Source organism: Pleurodeles waltl, chromosome 2_1 (assembly GCF_031143425.1).
Source record: "Pleurodeles waltl isolate 20211129_DDA chromosome 2_1, aPleWal1.hap1.20221129, whole genome shotgun sequence".
Classification (NCBI taxonomy): domain Eukaryota; kingdom Metazoa; phylum Chordata; class Amphibia; order Caudata; family Salamandridae; genus Pleurodeles; species Pleurodeles waltl.
Window position 1 is genome coordinate 758,213,151 of NC_090438.1, and position 24,423 is coordinate 758,237,573.

The 24,423-nt window shown below is 43.3% G+C and overlaps 1 protein-coding gene across 4 annotated transcripts in view; it reads right to left on the reverse strand.

Moving 5' to 3' along the window:
- The window catches only part of EXOC2 (exocyst complex component 2), a 1,213,422-nt gene that overhangs the window by 903,836 nt on the left and 285,163 nt on the right, over positions 1–24,423 (reverse strand). For all 4 annotated transcript variants that reach the window (XM_069217791.1, XM_069217808.1, XM_069217816.1 and 1 more), the window contains one exon: positions 1,605–1,685. In XM_069217791.1, coding sequence (XP_069073892.1) covers positions 1,605–1,685 — 81 coding nt within the window. The remainder of the gene's footprint in view (positions 1–1,604; positions 1,686–24,423) is intronic.

The window sequence follows — 24,423 nt, forward strand, 5'->3', positions numbered from 1 at the left end:
ACACTAGCACTATGGCGAATAGTAACGAATGCTTTGGGCTGGAGGGACAAAATCATGCAAGCCACTCCCCCTATGCGACTTTGCAAGATTGGGTATGCTGGAGAAGCAAAGGGTTTTGATAAATGTGACCTCATAGGCCTTTCCAGAGTAGGGTACCCGTGGATGGGGGAAAAGGGGATTCCATTCACAGAGCTCCAAGAAGAATACCAGCTGGCTTCCACTGAGATATACCGATATTTGCAAATATGCCACGCATTGTTGAAGGCAATACCGAAGGAGGAGGACCTCGCTAAGGCATCCTCACTAGAGGATAAGTTGTTGGACAATCCAATACCTGAAGAAGAAATTTCCCTTATCTATTGCAAACTACTGACCAACTCCCCCAACACCTTGACCACACTGCAAACACAATGGGAACATGACCTTGGCGACCTAGAGGATGAGGAGAGGATATTGGCATCCCCTTGTTGAGGTGGCCATACAGTATAGGTTTTGGCTGGTGCTACTAAAAGTAAGGCATTTCTGCTACTATGCCTATACTACTCTGGAAAAAATGGGGAGGCCACCAACCGCAATGTGTCATAGGAACTGCGGTCAAGTGGGAACATTCTTTCACATGATTTGGAGTTGTCCTGCCTTTTGGCAATTTTGGGACAAGGTGATAACTTGCCTTTATATAATGAGTGGGAGTAGCATGGAGGTGTCTGCTAAGTAGTGCCACCTGAATATCTGGTATGACACAGACCTTGCCAAAAAGGTCCAGATTTGGATGACATTGGGATTGATGGTGGCCAATTTACCATTGCACGTCGTTGGAGGGCTGAATTGGCATCACAGTTGTGTGACTGGAAGAAAGACAGATTTGTGTGTTGTTGCAGAGAGGGTGGTCTACGAGGGCAGGGGCGGTCTGAAAAAGTGGGCTAAAATATGGGGTGGGTGGAACAATCATCGGGGAGAACACTGGTTGCAATACTCGACGCATGGGACTTCTAATGCAGATCTTTAAACTGTACCAGGTGGGGTGGGGTTAGGGGAATAAGGGGAACTTGCAGTTATATGAAAGAGTCTCAATGCTACACGATTTCATGTTTGAGTTTGGGGTTTTGGTTGAACTAAACGTAATAAAAGATTTTTTTTTTAAACTGGTTAAAGCATGTGTCAAAATGTTAGACTTTTCTTTAAAAATGTAATACTGATGCTCAGAATAGCCTATAATCTACAAATACAGTTTAGCTGTACTGTTTTAATTTTTGCCAATTTTACCGTTCCCTCAAACAGTTACCATCAATCTTGATAAGTATCATTGTCACAACGCATCACTTTAGTTATACTCAAATTGATTGTTCCATTTTAGCCTAGTACTGGATCAATGTGTCCAATGCTGGTTGTAGGCCAATGAGTGTACAAAAACTATATCTTCTGTGTAACATAGCTCATCAGTTTCCAATTTAAGGGGAATTTTCCTAGGGTTTCAGGAATTCGTCATTGAGTTTACTCAAACACAAATTAAACACTGAGCTCACTAAGTCAAGCCCTTGTTGCATTCCTCAACGGTACTTCAGTCGCTCACTCTCTCCATGTTAACTGTGGTGGACACAACTTACTGTTGAGCACATTCTCCAGTTTCTGTGTCATCGAGCCTTCCACTTTCTCAGTTCCATCAGCTTCGAGTTTCTGATGTATGGCTGGAATGAACACAGATCATATAACACGTTACTTTCACGTTATGCCTTCACAGTATACAACATCTTCACTGGCCGCTACTGAACACGACACGTTAGTTTCACTGAAATACAAGGTTAGTGTCTTGGCTCAAAGGAGAGGATGCTTCAACTCACACAAGCCAGTCAAAACAAATATACAGAATTTTGTGCGATGCAAGTTTCAACAAAAGTGGGGTATCCAAAAACAATCAAGATGAACAATGTGAAGCAATTAGTTACAAATGTATTATTCAACTTCTAGAGTGGTGGGAAGTTGCAAAATGATCAAAGAGTTCAGGATGGCACTACATATCTCCTGAAGGTGAAGCGTCAATGAAGCCCTTCTTTTCAGTGTTCATAAGTAGGATTCAAAATGCGGCACTCCGATATTTACATTTAACCTATTTGCCTTTTTATATGAATTACATAGTTTTTTTTCTTAAAGGATCTATTAGGAATGAATGGCTGGTTGCTGAGAAAAAAAATCAATAACTATTGTGAAGGCCTCAAGTGTCATCACAAACCACTATGTCAAAGGTCGAGTTTATCGATATAGTCAGAACCACTGAGATAGTGTTATTTATAAGTAAATAACAAGAACCTCATATTTATAATTATACTGCTTTGCTTAGAATGGATTAAGACTTTTTTATATAACAGAAAACTGTTTAATAAATGCAGTGCCGCAACCCACTGTTTCATAATAAAAAAATCTCAGGAAAAAATCTCGTTATACTGTAATCAATTTCATTTCACTTGCTTTGCAACTTTACTCTCGTCAAAGCCCATTATAATACAGGCCAGCCATATAAAAAAAAACAGGTCCGCCATCAATACGGTTGAGCATTGGTAAGCCACAGCGTGAGCCGTTAACTTAGCACTTAATGGCCCCCTTTTTTCACAGTTTGGCTCTATTTGTTTACCTACCTAGTTGAGCCCGGGTTCGGATGGAAGTGCAGTGATGGTTTTCCATGAGCTCGGCTACCATGATCTAGGATAGGTGACTACTTCAGGACTCTTTGAACAGAACGATGTTCTGGCCCACACCAGTTTAGACCTCAGCATTAATGTGCCATAGGCTTCTTTGGATGCCTTTATCTTTTTGCACAGCTTAGTGGTTTCCAGCCACTAGACCTTATTGCCGTTCCCTGGGACTTAGCTTGTTCTATCGGTGCATTCCGGGGCTTTTTGGTTTGTTCGCCTCTTGGAAGGGTGTTGGTGCAAACCCTATGCTTTTGAAAAAGAGGTATTTTAAGTTTGGGTTTTCTGGCTCTGGTCTTACAAGGTTCTTCCTTCTTTCTGAGCACTTTCTGATTTTGATTTTTCATATTGATATATAGAAATGGATTCATTATTTGCTTATTAGGTGTTCCCTCTACACAAGGCTTGAGGGGCCCATATTTGCCAAGGACCGAAATACGTCAACATCACATAAGGAGGAGTCTTTTGGATTCTGCAACAATTTCTATTGACGAAGTGCAACACAAAAATAAATCATAAAGTGGAGGCTTGAGTGAAGTGCAGAATCCAGGCATTAAAACATGAAACAAGCATTTGCAATGTAATAGGTCTCGTATCTGAGCGAGTTAGAGCTATTGGCATTACAAATGTCTAATTGGACTTTTCTTGCCACATAAATTGGTCAACCCTGCCTCAAAATGTTGTCCTTTCCTGCCACATAATTCAGTTGCTCTGCATACAACTTAAAAAACTTCCATTTACCTTCTTCCTTTATCCGCAGCAAAAGTGATAAAGTTCATAAAGCGCTATAATATTGCTACGCGCTTTCTTGCGTGTACAAATGCAATCACAAAAGAGAGCGCTGCTACATTATAGCACTTTATTATGGTTGCTATAACATAACATTATATTTTGTTTGATTTCACGTTCCGCATATATGTACTATTAAAAGCAACCTGTTGTGAATGTATCTGCTTATTTTGTGACCACAGAGCTCCTGTTACCATCTAAACACACAAAAGTTGTTTTTTAAAATACATTTACACACAACCGTAACATGTAGCACGTTATTACATGTGCTACCACCTGGAAAAAAACAGTGTTTATATTCAGCAACGTGAGTGAAAAACAGACAAGTACGTTCCAACACAACATCAAAAGAAAGTGCTGCTGCACCATGGCGTTTCGTTACCATTGCTAGAGTATAACTTTAAAAAAAAAATGTAATGTCACTTTTCTTCATAAATACATTTTTATAGGCAACGTGTGTTTGTCGACTTATTTTGTCCCCACTGAGCTTTCTTTTCAGCTTGCCAAACATTTCCTTCTAAAAATACATTTAGGTACAAACAAAAAACAATGTTACATTGTAGCAAACATAATAAAGTGCAACAATGTAGCGGAGCTTTTTTTTATGTACAAATGCAATCACAAAAGAAAGCGCTGCTACACTATAGAGCTTTATCACAGTTGCTACAATATAAAATTATATTTTGTTTGATGTCACCTTCGCGTAAATGTATTTTTTAATGTAAACTTGTGTGTTTATCTGCTTATTTTGTCACACTGCAGCTCCCTTTACCATATAAACACACAAAAAGTTGGTTTTAAAATACATTTACACACAACTGCGACAAACAAACAACGGTGACAAACAAAAAAAGACAAACACTACCTAAACCTAAATGTAAATACAACAACAAACACGAGTGAAGACACACAAGCTATCATATGTTTTTAAAAATGAAGTTACGTTCATCTGTGACAGAAAAAACAAAAACCAGGAATAAACAATGGAAGTAAAGTGGTCATCTTGCAAATAGGTCCAATACTGATGTGCGCGATCGTGCTCTGTAGGAAATAAAAAGAAAAAGTAATCCAGAAACCATGCTGAAAACACATGGAGCTGCGTATGTTATCAGTAGTTGGCCGGTGCTCTTGAGGATGGCAAAACACCAGAAAAAGGCATGACGTTTGCATGCCTTTCGCATATAAAATCAAGAGGATTTTAAAAGGCAGGCCCATAAATGAATGGAAGTGATGGGCGTAACATGGGCATGGTTAAAAGCCCACAGATGCCAACACATTGGAAAAGCAGCGCTTGTGCGCTGCTGTGCTCAACCTAAAAATGGCAGGTGTGTAACAGTGTTGTGAAGGCCAGGCGGTGTGAATGCAATTAGCAAGAGTTTGAGATCTTGCAGAACAGATATTGATACAGAGAGGACTGAGAAAAGTGGTGCCTGCACTGCTTTGGACCATGTAGCAGAGTGATTGCCTGAACTTTTCTCTACCAGCTGCATGTAGGAGGGCCTTTTCGAAGAAGAAGAAGACTGTGGGAAGTGATCATCCTTACTCTACTGACATCTCCGTGACAGAGACAAAGGAGTACAAGTAGCAAAAGGAACTGCCATCTTAGAAGGACGTGTGACATGGCTTCAGACAGGCATTCTCCCAGGTACATCTTTGGAGAATCTGAAATGATGCCCAGTCATAGCAGAACAAGCCAAAAGGAAGGAGAAAAGACAGACTTTTTCAAATCCAAGAGGCACTAGGTTTAACAGCATGAGGGAAAAAAAAAAAAGACAGGGAGAGGTCCCTTCTTGCGTCGCTTAACTGTTACACCCTACTAGAAAAAACAAAAGGGATAAAAGACAACTATTGGGGACTGAAAATGTCTCTTACTTTTCAGTAATACTCAGTTGTTCACTGTGATGAGACATCACTAAAAGAAGGGAGGACCCTCAACCACTGAAGTGGTATGCTTCACCCTTGGGTCTGTTTCTCACTCACTCTGACAAGGATGGCTTGTCACGGTGGGCTTCTAAACACAAGTTCTTACTGGGAGATATTTTACGATTGGTTAATTTTGAAGTGCCAAGTCCTAATAACCAAGGTTATTTGGGGGAAGTAGAGATACCCTAGTGGATTAAAATTACCTAGCGGTAACCACTGCTATTTTAATTTTGTCTCTGAGTAAGATTAGAAAAAGTGTGCAGGTCACTCTGCTGCCCGCCTGACTCCAGTAACGCACACCTCTCAATCCGCCCTCTAATTTTCTCTCAGTTTTAGGATATACACCGAGAGGCTAGAATAGTGATGCCCCCTGATAAAATACCCCGCATCAACAACACGCTATGCGTATCTGTAGGTTCCTCGCACATTCACAAAGCCACACGGTTAACTACCTCTGCAGCTCTCCCGGTTTCATGTTGGTCTTCAATGTTTCTATTCCGATTGTTCCCTTCATAAACCCTGGTGAAAGCAGAATGATTGCACAGCCCGGACTGGGATCCGCTTTCCAGTATATTAGTTTGGTCGCTGTGCTATTGATTGTACCTAATAGTCTTTTACCACAGTGAATTCAGCTTACACAGTGTATGTATGAAATAAGGCTCCCAATGCACCCTCCGTGCTTTGTGTCTAAAATGTTAGAGAGGTAACAAAATGTGTTGTGCCCTCGAAAACATTGGTAAAGAGTGGAACAGAGCGATATGTGGTGAAACAGTGCAAGCCTAAATTCCACAATGATGCAAGACAGGAGAAGAGTTCACTGGAAAATAGAGTGTATGATCAGCAAAGTCTTAGTTAAAGGAAAACCTATGCTAGCAAGCTTAGAGGAATTTATGGTCATAGCACACAAACATGTAATCTTTGTTCTTGGTAAATTGAAAACATGGCTGGAAGAATGTAAGCAGGAGATAGAGCTAGGCAAGAGTCCACAGAATCTGATAAGAGGTCCTGGGAGCAGAGCAATAAAACACAGATGCATACGAAAGAAGCAAGTAAATGGTTTGTTAAACATTATTAGAATGTGTAGAGTAAAGTTATAAGACAGGTGATGTTTTTGTAACAAATACATGATTATCGAGTAACCTATTTGACCTGTGTAAAAAGCATTGTTGATGTAACTATATAAGTAGCTGTCTGAAACAAGCAATTTGACACCAGATGTCTACCCGTGTGGCGATAGGTACTCTCCCTGCCTTGACAGTAAACCTGCTTTTGCCTTCCCAAGAGGAGTCCTGTTTTTCTTTATTTCAGTTTCCCTACAACATATATTGCTGTTATAATGTGAAAACCTCTGTGTTTATTAAAAACCCAATAAAATATATTTTTTAAATTAGTGCAAGATATTGTTAGTAGTTGTTTTCCCTCCCATAGTAGTTGACATTTCACTACTTTGTAAGCTCTAGGCAGAGCCTTTGCCTTTCTTCAGGACAGAGTTCACCTTAATTGTCCACTATCAATCTCACAATATAGGTGTGAGGATTTGTGCGTGCATGATTCATGTATGGTGCAAAAACTGTGGAATCAAATTCTTATATCAGAAAATAAATTAACTAGTGACTTTACTAATGTGGTTCAAGTACTAATCTATTCTAGGAGGGTCAACATGGAGGAATGTGCTGAGGAGTCCCACTGCAGCATAACAGACATCACAGAATAATCCGGATGATTCCCCTGATTTGAGGCACTTGGGGCCAGATATACAAAGCCATTTTGCATTCCTTAATGGTTCGAATCGCTATTTCGGGCCGTTGAGAAACGCAAAATGGGCTTTTCAGGTGTGCAAAGCCCTTTGAGGAAATCGCAAATTGTGATCTGCACTAAGTAGAAATCGCAATTTGCGATCCTCTGATAGGAAATCACAAATGGGAATTACCCATTTGCGATTTTTATTCTAATGTTTAAAGCATTTCCTAAATGCAAATTCGGCATTTAGGAAATTCAATTAACATAGACTTGAAATCGATGGTAACCATGTGCAATGAAAAAACACCCCATAATGTTTTTTTTTTTTTTTTTGCAATAGAGCACACACATGCCTCTTGGGCATATGTGTGCTCTACGTGTGCACCAGTACTTTTGGGGTGCATTTCGGGTGCCTTTTGCCCATAGACATCCTTGGTTTTGCATTTCCTGATAGAAAATCGCTATTTGGGAAATGCAAAATGGACCTATTGTCACAAATGGCATGGGATTTCTTATTTGCGATCTAATATCGATTTCACTATTTGGGGAGCCGTGGCCACATGGGCCAACATGGGGGACGGTTTCTGCTGAAGCTCTGTAGCCCGACCGTGATCTGCTGCCATCCTGCCTGACAGCACAGCCAACGGTCGCCCGTGAGGGCATTGGGGTGATACCCGAGCTCAGCGTAGGGCCCCGAGCAGACTTTCAAGAGACGAGGTGCCACCGAACCAGCACAATGCACCTATTCACGCAGCCCACCTGACTCCAAGATGGTGGGCGCCGCTTAAGAAGAGCTCGCTGAAATCATTGCGGCCTCCTGACTGACGATATGGTCTGTGCACGGAAACCTGACCCCCCTGGAGCTCCTGCTTATGTGACCCTGGGGCCTGCTCCAGTTGTCATGGGGCATGGCCAGGAGAGTGGAGTCAAAAGCAGCGGAGGCCACCTGGAGGTCAGGAGATGGGTGGCCGGCCACTGACTGTCTCTCTGCCCGAGGCTTTGTATGGCCCTGCGGAGCGCACCTTGAGGCTAGTCCCAGATTAAGGGAGGGGAAGGGGGGGGCGGGGGGGGAGGAAATATCACCCGCTTCACCCTCCCTGTAGTGCATGATGGCCAGAGGAGGCCCTTAGGTCACTGGGGTCCGTGGAGGGCCCTGCCCCAAGACAATTGACAATGTGCGGCCGAGAATGGGAGCATATGTGAAGGATGTGTTCCAGGCCTGACTGTCTGGAGGCGGTGATGTGTGGCCCAGCCTGAAACTGAGGACAGGGCTGGGAGCCTGAGGGAGGAGATTGGGGCCCGTGTGGACAGGTCCCCCAGAAGCCATCTCTCCCCCTCCTCCTCACCTTCTACCAGGCAGTGAACTGTTGATCTACCCCTTCCCCCCCCCCCATAGCTACCTGCATTTCTACAGACCTAGTGCCTGGTTCTAGGCGGGCAGCATATCTGGGGAGCCTGCGCCTGTGGAGGGTTGGGTTTATGACCCATTGACTGCCCCTTTGCCCCCCCCAGCCCAGCCCGAGACACTGCAGGCTTTGGTGAAGCACCAGATCTGCACTTGATTCATTGGACGGGCGGCAGAAGGTAATCCACTGGGCTGGCCCTACACTGGTCCTGACTCCTACCGTCCTCTGGCCGCAACAATCAGGCCTACTAGCGTCCATCCCTGTGGCCCTAGGATAATAGATTCGCCTTGACATGGGCCGGGGCACACCGCCGCCACCTCCTCCTCCGGCCCAGATGACGATGGACCAGTATACGGTCCCCACTCCCACAACGGACGACGACGCTGGAGCAGCCAGACCTCTCCCTGGACCCTCTTCGCAGCAGCCGGACCTCACCGCCATCTTAAAGACGATCCAAGACTCTAGGGAGGTAGTGGAAAATAAAGTCGACGGCCTCTAAATAGACCATTCATTGATCCGCCAGGACTTGTGTAAGGTGAGGGACAGAGTCACCAAGGCAGAGGCATGCATCTCCACAACAGAAGACTTATCTCTTCCGTGGCAGCAATGCATGAGCGAGCAGAGGATGTGGAGAACCAGGTGCAACGCAAAAACCTGCACCTGGTCGGCCTTCCCGAGAATATGGAAGATCCTGGGTGCCTGCAGATGAGCTATCTTCCACATTTATTATAGAACGGGTGCACCGCTTGCTTGGGCCCTGTCCACCGGTGGGTGCCCCATCTCGCACAGTAATCCTGAAGGTACTAAACTTTAGAGACCGAGATGTAATCCTGCATGAAGCCCGGGCCCAACATGAGCTCTGCCATCAAAATTCTAGGATCATGATATTTCGAACTACTCCAGGGCGGTGCAACAGAGACGCAGATCATTTGAGGCCGTTAAGCAGAAGCTGCGGGCTCTTAATCTTCGCTACATGCTTCTTTTCCTACCCCACCTTAAGGTGATCTTCTAATCCTCTACCTACTTTAATACTCCGGCGCAGGCACAGGAGTGGGTGGGAGAAAAACAGCCTGCAGACCCTGGAGCTGGGGGAGAGGTTGACTGGGGGTTCAAGAAATGCTGGATGGCCCTCCATGCCACTTCGTTCACAAAAGAAACAGTCCCGCTCCTGGATATTGAGACCTGACCGCCAGGAGCGGAACTGAGGCCTCACCACCGAGAGCCATGAAGCAACTGAGGCCCAGACCTGCGTTGTGAGGGGACCACTGAACTGAAATCATGACCCAAGTGCCCATAACTTATTCTTCTTGAACCATTTATTGCTGTCAGGCACCATATCTGTATCCAAGACATGATATGGCTACGAGCACACCCTGAGTTGTTTTAGCTTGCTTGTTATTCCAAGATATATTGGGTATGGGCGACAGATGCTTCAAGGGTAGAAGTATGGGGTGGGGGGGAGTTGGGGGGATTTCAGGGAGTGGAGTTATGTTGGTGTATTTTCTTTAACCTTTTGTTTTCATGTTTACCTGCTTTAAGAGTGAGCGCTGGAGGAAGCTGGCGTGGTGTATGGTCGACACCTATGCTGTTTGCACCTTATACCAGGTCCAGGCAACCCCTATTAGTCAGACAGTGTCTAGGAAGCCAGGGCTCTCTAGTGGTAGCTGCGGTCAACAGCCAAGACTTATCTATGAGGAGTGTAAAGCACGTGCATGGAAACACATAGTGCTACAAAAATAAAGGTACTTTATTACAGTAGCACTGAACTAGATTACATATAAATATATATATACATATATATACACACACACACACACACACAGACACACACACACACACACACATATATATATATACATACATACATATATACACACACACACACACACACACACACACACACACACACTTATTAGGAATTAGCATATAGAAACAGCAAGCATTGGCAAGAAATAGTGAAAAATAGCCAGGACCCAATAGGGGTACCAAACCATATACTAAAATAGTGGAATGCAAAGTGAGGTTCCCCACCCAAGGATGTGGAGTAGTTAGAAGGGAGTTGGGAGATCTCAGGATCCCCAGAGGTGAGTACCTAGGGGACCCCCAGTGCCCAGGAGAGCAGAGGTAAGTTACCTGGTCTTCCCAAAGACTAACCAGGGGACTTGGAAAAGTAAGATTGCAGGACCAGTCCAGTGGAACCCAACAGTGGATTCCGGAAGCAGAGGACATGCAAAAGAAGGGGATGTAGTCCAGTCCACTCTGGAGTGTCCATGTGGAGAAGGAGCCACTACTCACCCTTCTGTGGATGAAGATCTAGGTCGACGGGGACGATTAAGATCAGCTGATGAGCCCAGGAGCTGCAGGGAAGTCCTAGGAGTTGTGCAGGTGATGTCCCACGTCGGTTGCCTGGTGTCAGATGGTCACCGGCTAGGAGGACCACCAACTAGCCTAGGCAAATGTTAATCTGGGCATAAGAGTATTTGCAGAGAAGAAGAGGACCAGCAAGATCCAGGGGACTAGAACCTTGAAGGGGGATCAGGGCTGACCCTCAGCAGTCGCAAGCAGAAGCAGTCACAGCCCCTATAGGCAACTGGCACAGTAAGTTGGAGAGAGGACCAGTCAGCACACTTGGAGAGGAGTCCCACACCACTGGAGAAGCGGAGGAGAGACTGTCCTTGCAAGGATGAAGTGCGGAAGGCCGGGGTTACTTGGAGCCTCAAGATCCTTTGGAGTCGGAGCCAACAGGCCTTGGTTGCTGCAAGAGTAGCGGTACACATGGGGTACTGTCCTGCAAGGAGGCAAGAGCTCACCGTCTCCCAAGTTGGACAGAGGGCAGATAGGACCAGGAGGACCACTCAGCACCCCCAGCGTGCATGGAATCATGCCACCAATACTGGGATTAGTATTGGCGTATGATTCCAACATATTTGATACCAAACATGCCTAGGTTCGGAGTTACCATTATGTAGCTGGACCACAGGTAGTGTGACCTGTGGCCGGTACATGGGTAAAATGGCTTCCCAGCACTTACAAAGTCCCGTGCATTGGAACCGGAGTTCGTAGCTCATGCAGATGTCCCCTCACACATAGGAACCTGCACCCTGCCCTCTGGGCTAGGAGGGCCTACCATAGGGATGACTTACAGTGAAATGGTGCAGTGACCAGCAGTGAAAGGGTGCATGTACCTTTTCACGCAGGCTGCAATGGCAGGTCTGCAGACAGTTTGCATGGGCTTTCATGAGTGGCATAATACATGCTGCAGCTCATGAGGGACCCCTTATGTACCTTATGTACTATGCACCACGTACTAGGGACTTACAGGGGTACACCAGTGTGCCAATTGTGGATTGTAAAGGGTACCAAAGTACTCAAATTTAGAGGCGAGAGCACAATCACCGGGGTACTGGTTAGCAGGAACTCAGTGAAAACAGTTTAAACACACTAACAGGCAAAAAGTGGGGGTAAACATGCCAAAAAGAGTGACTTTCCTACAAGCGCCTTATATGATTTTATGATGATTCCGCCTACCAGGGGTGACCCATATTCACAAAGGTTCTGGACCTCTGGGAGGCTCGGTCGAACCCACCACTCACATGCTATCTTACACCATGATTAGCATAATCTCTTGGAATGTCAATGGTTTGTTAGACCGCATCAAGAGATCATGGTTAATCTCTTATAGGAGACCCATCTGGCGGATATCCAATGTGGTTTCCTGGGTTGTTTTGGCTATGGCCGGGTTTATGATGCTTGTTTCTCCAGGGGATTGAGGAGGTTGCCCTCATGCTCAATAAATCCTTAGGATTGGCAAATCCTTATCCATGATGGTGGCCAAGGTCCACGCTCATCCTCAGAGGAGATATATTAGTATAGAAGGCTGACCAGTAAGCAATGCAACTTGATTTCTTGCTATGTCCCTCCACAGCTTCAGCTTCTGCAACCCACTCTTGCGAAACTGCAGGCTCTGGTATTGACTCCGGTACCAATTCCGGGAGAACTCTGGGTCGGTGTCATCTGCAATGGTACTCTGGGCGGCCAGTAAACCCTCCATGAGAGGAATCATTAAAGGATATGTCAGGTGGAGAGAAGCACTGCAATCTCAATACGTAACTGATTTTGAGCATGGAATAGCGGACCTGGAGCACCAGGTTCTGTGGTTGGATGAGAGGGAGCAGGGGAGACAATAGACACTTCTGTGAACGGAGCTTCGGCAGATTTCCCTTGCACATGCAAGACACGGCTGGCAAGCCTCGACGCAGAAAGTATATGAGATGGGTGATGAGGGCAGGAAGTTGCTGCACTGTCTTGCGACCCGTGGTAGAGAGGCCCCGGGTGATACTGCTCATCAGGGAATCAGGCAGGCTCCATATAGGAGGAGCTAATGGCGATTGCCCACACCTGTGCCTCCTTATATAAGGACCTCTATAAACCGGTCCCACAAACTCTAAGGGAACAAGAGAACCCAGTTCTTGGGGACCTTCTATTGCCCTCCATTCCATCCTTTCTTTCCAAAGAGCTGGACCTACCCTTGACAGAGAAGGAGGCTGGGGCTGCCTTCTCGGACCTTAAATCGGGAAAGACCTCCGACTCGATTGGGTATCCAAGTGAATGTTATAAGATGTTTTGATCGCGCCTAGTGTACTTTTTGTTGAATAACTATATGGAGGCGATCCATCGCGGCTCCTTCTCTCAGGGTCTATATTGTGCCACAATCAATGTCATACCCAATGATGACCTACCCTGTGACCAGTGTTCTTACCTCCCCATATTGCTGATCAACACAGACTGAAAAATACATGTGAAGATTCTGCCAACCCGTCTGGTCTGCACACTGGCCTATCTGATCCACCTCGATCAATTGTGGGTTCATCCCGGGCAGACGCACGTCATTGCATCCGACGGGTCCAGGTGGCACTCCTGCAGACGGCACGGCTGAAGGGTGGGCTGGTACTCCTGCTGGTGGACATCCACAAGGCCTTTGAAACAACTGCCTGTGACTTCCTAGAGGAGGTACTTCTACGAATGGGCTTCAGCCCACCATTCCGAAAAATGGTCCATCTGCTTTACCATAACCCGATGGAACAGGTGTGGGTCAAAGGCATCCTTTCAGACCCATTTCCTATCAGATGGGGGACGTGCCAGGGTTGGCCCCTCTCCTGTTCGCCCTGGCCATCAAACTGTTGACCTGCCTTTTGCACTGTGGTGCGTTGATCAGAGGCTGGAGGTGGGAGATCGGCCATTATATGTCGATGACGTCCTGCTTTTCCTTGGGGAGCCCCAGAGCTCTGGACTCTGACGCCTTGTGCCAGATAATTAAAAATATATATATATATATATATATATTTTTATATTATAATATTATATTAATATTATATTATAATATATATATTTTTTTATTATCTGGCAGCCCATTTGGTTCCTGTCAATGATTGGTTCACTGGTGAGTGGGGAACCCGGCCTACTGGCTGAAGCTCTACCACCTGGGATTCGATGGACTGTTGGGTCTATTATATAGTAGTCCACTTCCATGGGCATCCCCAGACTATACACAGGTGGTAGTGCAATGCTGGAGGGAGGCCCGTGTCTGATACGTTGGGATTGGAGACTTACCAAACTGACTCCCTTGTGGCATGGCACATGGCTGCCACAATTAACTAAATTAGGGGGATTCAGGCAGTAAGACTACATTGAATTACCTACCTGGGGGACTTATACAACGTGGACCATCTGATTTCCTTCCAAAATCTGAAAGACCAATACGCCATAGCCAACACACAATTTTTCCACTTCCTCCACCTGCGTCACACCTCCTTCAGGCTAAACTGCTCATAGGCCAGTTGGGTAAGGGTGCCATTAGCAAGATTTATCACTGGTTGCTTACTAATGCCCCTGACAGCCTGGACACTTTACGGGACAAGTGGACCTCCTGGGTGGGTGACATGGACGAGGACGTTTAGAGGGAAGCACACCTTGCCCCCAGGGAACTGGCAATATCTGCACACTTGCAGATCGTACAAATCAATTACTTCCATATGGCATCTTTGTCCCCATGTGGACATCTGGTGGCAAATCTTCTGCAAATGGCCTGGGAGTGCCCGGTGGTGCACCCCTTATGGGAAGACGTGGGGTGGGAGATCTCCGATGTCCTGGATCGTCAAATTGTGCTGACTCCAAAGGTAGCGTTGTTGGGGCTCCTGGAGGAATTGGGAGGACTGAGGGCAGACCAAACCTTTGTGGGTATTGCATGCCTAGCAGCTAAAAGAGATACTGCTCAACTGTGGAGTAACCCCGTGGCACCATCTGTGTCTAAATGGCAGGCTGGGGTTGTCTGATGCCCCCAACTGGAAAAAACAATATACGAATCAAAGGGGTGCTTTCAGAAGCATGGAAAAATTTGGGAGAAATGGCAGGCCTACCATGGTTTGTCTTATAAATGCAACAATTTTGCTACTTCTGGGGAAGATTGAGATTATCATCATGTGTATTGTCATGCTTTTGTTAACTTGACAGACCTCTGCTGACTGCTTTTGTTCTGCCACTTTAAAAGAAATAAAGTTGATTATAAAAAAATTGTTTTAAAAAGGATCGCTTTTAGGGAATCAGTATCTTGGTACATAGCACTTTGCATTTCCTGGATAGCGATTTCTATGAAGTTGCAAAATTGCATCTACGTAATCTGGAAATAGGTCACTCCAATTCAGTGACTTTCTACTGGAGACAGGAACAATTGAGATGTTGCAACTGAGGGGCAAAAGCAAGGCAGTCTTATTAAAAAATTGGTTGCGTCATTAGAGAATACAGTGACACAGATGGATAAATTGATTCAGACTCATCACAAGAAAGAAAGCAGATGCAAGGAGACATCACCAGCATGCAGGAAGGACTGGTCATGTCTGAGGCATAAGTGGAATAATAACAGGGGAGTAAGCCAACAGAAACTGCTCTCAGTGCCATGAATTTGTAGATGCTAGGGGGAACAAGAGGAGAAAGGAGAGGGGAATGCAACAGCACAAACAGATGTCAGCAGTTCCTAACATTCAACAAGAAATAATGGTAGGAGGGAAAAGTGATGCCTCCCCCCCCGACTCTGTGTCACCAGGGTTGATTGAAACGCTCAAGGAAAAGGATGGGTCTTAACTGAAGATTGTTTAAAAAGGTCCACCTGGCAGGTAGGTTATCTTCTATTTTCAACAGCTCAAATGACCTAAACTCCTCTCTACTTAGTAATTGTCCCAGTACACTAATGCCACTTTTTATCCAAGGCTGTATTGCCACATTTATTTGCTCTAAACTTTCAGGATTGTTCTATGTTGGTGGGTAGGTATGCCACATGGAGTTTTACTGTAATTTTAAAGGATTGCTATATTTTATAAAGCTCGATCTTTAATCTGAACGACATTTAAAAAAAATGGATTTTGGAATTTGAACAAGAGTCCTTTTGTAATAGGTTTACATTTCCACAAAGCTAAACAACTGTTTTTGAATATAGTTGGCATAATTGGTTCTAGCGATCTCTGTAGATATCTTCTTGCAGATGCAAGTAGTATCCTTTAAAATCCAGCAGTGCCCACCCTCCATCTAGTAACGACACTCTAACTTTACTAATTCTGTCTATTCTATGCCACTCAATATAATTCTTATTATCATTATGTTGACTATTTTGAAAAGTCTTTGTGAAATATATTGGTAAAGTTTGAGACCGTTTGGAACAAAAAGAGAAAACATGTTAAGGCCACCTATCCATTGAACAAACACACCTCCACCAAACTCATCATTTACCTCTCCTCCACCACACCTACACCTTTGAAGTCTAAAATTCCCTGCAACCTCTAGCATGGGTGCCCTGAAATGATCTCATTCATGCGAGGGAAGGGGAGTGGACATGTATGGATAACAGGTTAATCTAACTCATTAAGGAATAAGGTGCCAAATTTGGGTATTTTAAAGGGGGAATCAAGGATCCAATCTTATTTTTTTAGAGCGGGTGAGGAGCATTTTTAAATGGATGCCGACCTGTTGCCTTTGAGAGATGGCCCTGAAGTAGCTTATTACAAAACAAATCCACAAGTGAATCATTTTATGGAGGATTCAAAGGATACACTTCATGAGTCTTTAGGGAGTAAGGCCTCCACTAATACTTTGTTTTGGTTTCTTTTCTTGACATTGATTTCACCCCAGTTGTCAAAGAGCATTCTAATCAAGGTAACCCAGGCCTGGATGAATCTGGGTCGCTGCACAAAAAAATATCAGAATGCTCTACAGGTGGACTGCCCCAGTGATGCCTCCATGATGTTAGTATACACCATATCAGAGATATTGCCTTGCAAGGCTGCTTCACCTTTGTCTACTAAAGTATCTCAGAAAGAGCTGGGCCTTCCTCGCCGAGATAGAGAAAGTCAGAGTATTTTTAGTAGTATACCTAGTACTAATCTCTCATCAAGGTCAATTCTTCTTGCAGGCTCAGAATTCTCTTAATCCATCAGTAACCCCATCTGGTGACTATGTCTACTTCTCCAGAACCCTTCAGTGCCTTGAGAGAATTTTATCTTCTGTCATGCAATTGCTGGAAAAAACTACTGAAAGCTCAGATCATATGTTGGATATTTTATCAGTAATTTTGAAAGAACTTCAAATGAAATGTGTGGGTGTTGATACATCTGTTGCTATGCGGACAGGTTGGGGAATTAACATTTAGTGGTCTCTCCTGGGAACCTTGATGGCTCAAATAGCCTAAATATAGATGCACCAACAAAAGAGCCAAAGTCAGGGATCGGAAAGGATGTTATTTTAGAGAAGGAAGTAGAAAAGGTGTCCTGTGATACTAAGATCTTGGTACCACCTGCTTATTCACAATGGGACATAAAAGATTTTGAAAAGAAAACAATGACTCCAGCTGTGGCATTAGAGTCGACTTTAATGGGTTTTGAGCCCCATAGAGCATTTGATAAAATGGAAAATTGGCATAAAAATCATCATATGTTCCAGAACACAATGCAAAACAGAGCACAGAAAACTACATCTTTAGATTGTATATTCTTACTTGAGGACAATTCCTTTTTTTTTTTTTTAATCAATCTTTTGTGTTGAATCGTTTGACTCGGGTAGACCAAATTAAATTGGTAAGGAGCAGTAATCCTGAGTTAGTAGAGCTATTAGACTCTGGTTTAAAGAAGAAAACAAGGGTCTTATTTAAGTAGTCTGTTTTTGTAAATTTAATTTTGATGAATTGTGACTTTATGACTCAAGGAATCAATATTATTCCTTGTCCTCTTCAAAATAAGGTTTTGTCAGTGGGGCGAAAAAATTATTCATCAACGCCAAGTCCCATTGAGGAATGCTCTGTTCCAGAGGAAGAGATGGTAATTAATGCCAAAATAACACCAATTTCTTGTAACCCAGGCATCAGTGTAGTCTCATGTAATGATAAAAAATTGTGCATGATGTCTAAAAGGAAAGATACATCTCAAGAGGCCTGGTTAGCCAGTTGGCTAAATATGGGGACAACCTCTGCCCCAAATATGTTGAAGGGGGGTATTTGGTAGTATGCCTCACCCTATTAAAATTATATCATGGAATATAGCCAGCTGCAGGAATAATCTGGGGGAAAATTCTGAATCTTGATGCATTAAGTCCTGCGCTGATTTGTCTGCAAGAAACATGGGCCCCTGCTGCTTTTGAGATTGAACATTTCTTTGTAATTAGTTGTCAGTCTATTAAGTCAGAGAGGTCATTCTAGTGGTGGTATAGCCACACTCTTGTCCATAAACTTTTCATGGACATTTCAACTATATGGGCATCAGTCAAACGTGCTACATTGTATTGTATTCCCAGAGCAGAATTGGGGTCCTTGCTCTATTTTCCATTTCATACTGGTTAATCTTTCCATCTTACCAGGTCAAGAATATTCCCATTTAAGTGAGTTTTCTTAATTACATCAGTACACTCATATGTAAGGTGGGTATCTCCAAGGTTTTAATTATGGGAGACCTGAATAAAACTGTCTCTAATTATTCTCTTGCTCTTTTTGCAGACAAGGTACAGGAGCACACTTAATATCCCGGCTACTGTATTCCCTTGTACCACAAGGACTGATCGAAGAGGAGCCTTGCTCCTGGGGGCATGTAGGGAGCATTATTTCATTGTCCTCAATGGGAGGCTACAGGGTGATAATTCCAGCTTATGTCACCCATATGTCGGCAAAATCAGCTACGATAACTGATTAGGCTATTAATTCATATACGGTTTTTACCTATGTATCAGACCTAATGGTGAAAAAAAAAATCCCTGGAGCAACTACAATATTTTCTTTCTTACCATCAATGGGAAACCTGAGGATATCCATTCATAGCAGATTCACGATAATGACGATGTGTTGCTAATGGGAAGGTCTTATGGACCGAGAGAGATAAGCAGTTGCTCACAGTAGAAGTAGGAAAAATAATTGAAAAATATTTTCCCTTCAAGTTGGTTACAGGCAAATGTATTTGAGTAAGATATGCAAAACTAGTGAGAAGAACTCTGAAACTGGAAGGTAGTTGTAGTATAAGGCAATCCAAAAATGTAATAAAATGCTTGCCTTCAATAAACTTACTAGCCATCTGCAAAGAAGGCAATTTGTTCTTTATTCTAAAGAACGAAATAAATGGATTCCACATCTAAAAAGGAGGAGATGGATAAGAATCCAAAAAGGATTTAGATGCAATAATATGTGGATTGAAATAACTGAGGCAGTAAAATTCAAATGCTTTTTGGAAAAGTATAGGGGAAAATAGTAGTTTCTTCTCTAAGCCAAAGATAAATAATATTACTAGTATGGAAGGACAAGAATATATAACTTTCCTCTATGTCCTGAATAGCCATATTTCTTGTAATAGTATCACAGAGTCCCTAAATGGGGTATCAGCTGGGAGGTGTTTCTCCTCCCCTCCTTGCACCTCAGCCATCCCCCCACTAGACAAAGTGTTGCTCTATCTTAAAGCAGCTAGGAACAAGGGGGCAAAAGGTTCAGACCAATTACCCATTACAAAACTAGATCTGAATCGTTGGGTAACCTATTTAACGGCGCTTTTTAGATACTGTTACCATACTGGTATGGTCTCTAGTTCCTGGAGGGGTAGCATTATTCTGCAGTTACATGAAAAGGGCCCTATAAATCTACTGTGCAATTACAGACAGATTACTTTGTTAGATGCCACAGGAAAGATCGTCGCTAAATGTGTTTTATCTAATTTACAAGATTGGGTGGAGGAAAAAAATATATACTATACCTTTGAAGTAGGCAGGCTTTAGAACTGGTCAGTCAACCCTGGATAATATAACTGTCATCCACCTTTTATTGGTAAAATATGTGAAATGGAGGGGGATGCCTGTCTATGCAGCCTTTATAGATTTTTCAACAGCTTTTCATCGCATAGACAGACCCTTTGGAAAAAGCTGAATGTCCTGAGTATTCCAGGGGACTTCTTAAAACATATCGCCCTACCCACAGACACCTGGTGTCATGTTATCCTAGGTGGTACGCAAGGCATGACTCCAAAGATCTCAAGCAGAAATGGACTTATGCAGGGTTGCCTGTTGGAGCATTTGCTCTTTTCTTTATATATGGCCAATCTGCCTGATGTGTTGAGTAAGGCTGGTTGGTCTTGATGTTTTGTCCTCCTATTCGGACGCTCAGTTTCTGTAGGGCAATATGAAGAAGACCAAAATCATGAGGTGCTGTCCAAAAGGGTGCCCAACTGGCAAAAGGTATAAGTGGTCTTTTAATAGCAATACCCTAGCTGTAGTAAAGTCATATCTGTATCTGGGAAGAATTATATCAGCAAATCTGTCTGAAAAGAATCATATAATACATACATCAGATAAGGCTTAAGTCCATGGTAACGCAAACGCTTTAAAAAATGTATTCCAGAGCACATATGTATTCAGGCTGCACAAGGTTAACTTGTTCAATCATCATGAATTAACGTGCTAGGATGTTGATGACATTTGGAATTCTTTTTAGGACAATCAAATGACGGGGACACTAGAGAATGGGACAACAGGATCAATTAAGTCTCAGGATATCTAAGATGAGTAACCAATCACATCAATAGGTGATGAGCAAGAACTAATACAGTATTTGATTGGACAGTATGAGTACCACCCGAGTGGTGTTAGTATACAAGAATGATAACTGCAGCACTTGGATATGTGAGACTGCTTCCGTGGCATGGTAACTTAATCAGGAAGCAATTTCAAAGCGGGTCTCTGATCCAGACTCAAGCCGGCTAACAAATTCCAGAGCACTGGAAGCAATCACCATCACGGTCAGTCCCTTGGAATCCAAATCCACATTGAGACCTCATTCGACACCAAAAATTAAACAAAGTATGCTACCCCTTAAAAATCTTCAAACACCTAGACGTTTATTTAGATATTGGCAGATGGGTTACTCCGTCACAACAGTGACGGATATCCCGTCTGCCAAAATCTAAATCCCGTAGGAAATAATGGGATTTAGATTTCAGCAGATGTGATATCAGTCACTGCTGTGACAGAGTAACCCATCCGCCAATATCTAAATCAGACCTAGAGTCATCTTAGAAGGAACCATCACAAGTCATGTATATCATTGCGGATTTCAAGCCAACCAGGAACTTCCCTGACCAACTCAAAAGGTTATCTGCCTTTCTCTTACCCCATTTTGGGCCAGCTTATTCAATGCCTTTTTAACACCTGAAGAAGTAAAAGACTGCCTAAACGTTTTCGAGGTCACACCTTATAAACCAAAGGTTAAAGCAACGGTATACTTAGGTTGTATAGGTCAGTGACAATATTAACCTTTTTAACTACAAAAAACATAAAAATTAATTATAGCAGAGCTAACTTTAACTTGCACGCCCACCATGCACTGCTTATGACATCACATATTACATCACTTATTACATGTTCTATGACATCACTGATGACATCATCTAGTGAGTAGGTTATTTTGTTTTATAGCTTTGTACAGCCTGTGTCCAGCTAATGGGTGCGTTTACAAAACGCATATGCTCCTAATGCATCATAGGTATGTAGAGGTATTGAACACATTGTATGAATCCCTGCTCTCATCCTATCACAGTTATCTACCTATCATCATATGTCATGTCTCTATCAATCTATCCTCCATTCCCACTCTGACTCATCCCAAATCCATTCTACTACTTTCATCTCCTAAATAACTCTAAGCTCTCCACTTCCACGTCTAACTCACCAAACCTCACTCTACTACCATGAACTCCCAAACAACACTACTAAATTCGCCCTCATTTATCTCAACCTGCTACTATGATCTCCCTAACCCTTCCACAGACTCTTACCTCCTCCATCCCCCTTTACTCATCCCAAGCCTTTGGGATGAGTAAATGAGGGATATACTCCCAATTAACACTTCTGGATTTCTTTCCTCCTCCACCCCTCCATTACTCCATTACTCCAGTCAATCTAACTAACAAACTCTCATATCCGTGGCTCAAATTAACTCATAATAATACTAAAACTGTACTCATATTTCCCGATACTAATCCATCACTAATTCTTGTTGGGTTGCAGAGTAGTGTGCTACTCGCCAAAAAGCGCTTTGACACCTCGTCAGGGGTAGTAAGCCCTATATAAATACTATTACAATTACAATTGTAAATCTTTGCATTGAAGGGTAGCTCTGTTAGGTTGTCACCTTCTATGTTCAGCACGGTCCACAAACATATACGTCCTACATACTAAGTAATGTAAGCAGCCTTGAGCTATTAGACAGAATCATCACAGCATGACAATTTCTACATAACAGAAGACTACATGCGCCAGGAATTATATACATGTGCTTCTTTATCTTCATAAGATGGACTATCTGCAAAGTTTACACCACACTATGAAGGTTCCAGGTAGTATAATCTGTAGCACCTTCAGACCTTAGTTATTTTAAGAGAATAGTGTCTTTATAAACAAGTGTTGCATAGAGTGTACACTTAGTGGATACTTTAATACTCTGTGGTGTATTTCTCATGAGAGTTTCACTGTCTGCAAACAGGGTGCTACAGTTAACTCTCTCCATAAAGTAAACACTGTTTACAGTACCCACTTTTCTACTCATACCAACTTCATTTCTCAATGTAAGTTTGTAATTCAAGCTATTTGGTACAGATATAGCTGCCCGTAGCAAGGCATTCATTTTGGAACAGACGTTGAATATGTTGAATAACTTGGCTTCATCTGAACAGTTGTATGCATATTGTACACTGTGTGCAATGAGGGTTTCCCATACATGTGAGTTGTTTGTTAATGTGAACCAAGCTATCCATGAAGTGTATGTTATCGGGTCAATGTTGCTCATAACACATGCTTGCTACACATAACAGTTATACCTGTGATGGAAATAATGATGCTTCATATTCTCCTGAGCTACTATTTTGTACTTACTTTCAGGCCCCTAATGCCATATTAGTTTATAGAGTAATGTGCACAAAAGAAGATTAGAAGATGTCATCAATGTCATTTGAGATGATGTCATAGAACATGTTATTGGTGATGCAATATGTGAGGTCATAAGCTGTGCATGCCGGGGCAGAAAGTTATAAGTAGCACTGCTACCTATAACTGGGGAATTTCTGTGCTTGTTTTTAGTTCAGTACATTAATGCTGTCAATGACATACTGAACTAACTTTTTCAGTGAATTTCTAAGTACATTTTTTTTTTTTTTAACAATAACACATCTGTTTATCACACCCAATTATAATATTACGTTAACCTTTGGGATGTTTTACAGCCTTTAGCCATGCAGTGTTGGGGGGTTGACAACAGGGCCTTGCCTGTGGCTGGCCCTGTTGCCAACGCATCCAGAGCCATCACTGTTGCATATTACTAACGTGGAAGGTGCAGGGCCAAACTGGTAGAGCTTGCAGGTGGATTTGTGACCTCTACATACTCAGCAGCAATTAAAAGGAAGCACCATGAACTCTGCCCTCAGACTAGGAAAGTACAACAAAGAGTCCACTTGCCTTGGACAGTCACTACAGAAGAGACTGTGCTCCAATAAATCAACAATGAATTCATCACCATCAAAGATTTCAGATTATTTTTCAACATGTATAATACTAACAGGAAAGGGACAAGGCCCAAATGGCAGAGCTTACAGGTATGTTTTTATTTTTTTTAAGGGGAGTGTGCCCCCCACTCCTTGAGTTAATTATGGCTTTGGGGACCCCATCCGCCAGGGCCTCTATTTCAAATTGGTGGGTTCACTGGTGCCCACCCAGGGTACTCACCACACATGATGGGGGCCGCATGGGGAATCCAAAGGCCAGCACAGCCCCAACCAGCCTCTGCATGCTGTGGGAAACTGCACTAATTCACACTCACAGGGAGCAGCTACTTTGCAGGAGTAATCGGTTGATCTGTTTTTCTGGCTGCATCAGTGTGGGCAGGTAAAGAGATCAAAAGTCTGCTCCCAGCTGGCGGGAGCATTTTTAAAGCTCCCGGCTGCTAGAAGCAGAAAGTTTGCTCCTGTTTGTCAAGGTAGAAGCAAACACAAGTGTCCCTCTCTTGGAATGGAAGCGAATTGGCCAAAGGGAAATAAAGCTTCCCTGGACCAATCAGAACACTCTATATTCGAAGTGGCGCTCCCGCAAGAGTCTCTGCCGCCTGTTGCGGACCCAACAGTCCAGATTTGCAAACATTTTTGACTCAATTTCTAAATTAAACTATTGAATGAGTTTACATCAAATCACAAAAAGTACAGTATGAGGGCCAAGGTTTAGCTTCTTCCAAATTTGGTGCAATTTCGTTCAGCAATTTTTACGGTAGCGCTTCTTAAAGAAGTCTATGGGAAATGCATGGGGATTTTGCATTTTGGGACGCCCCTTTT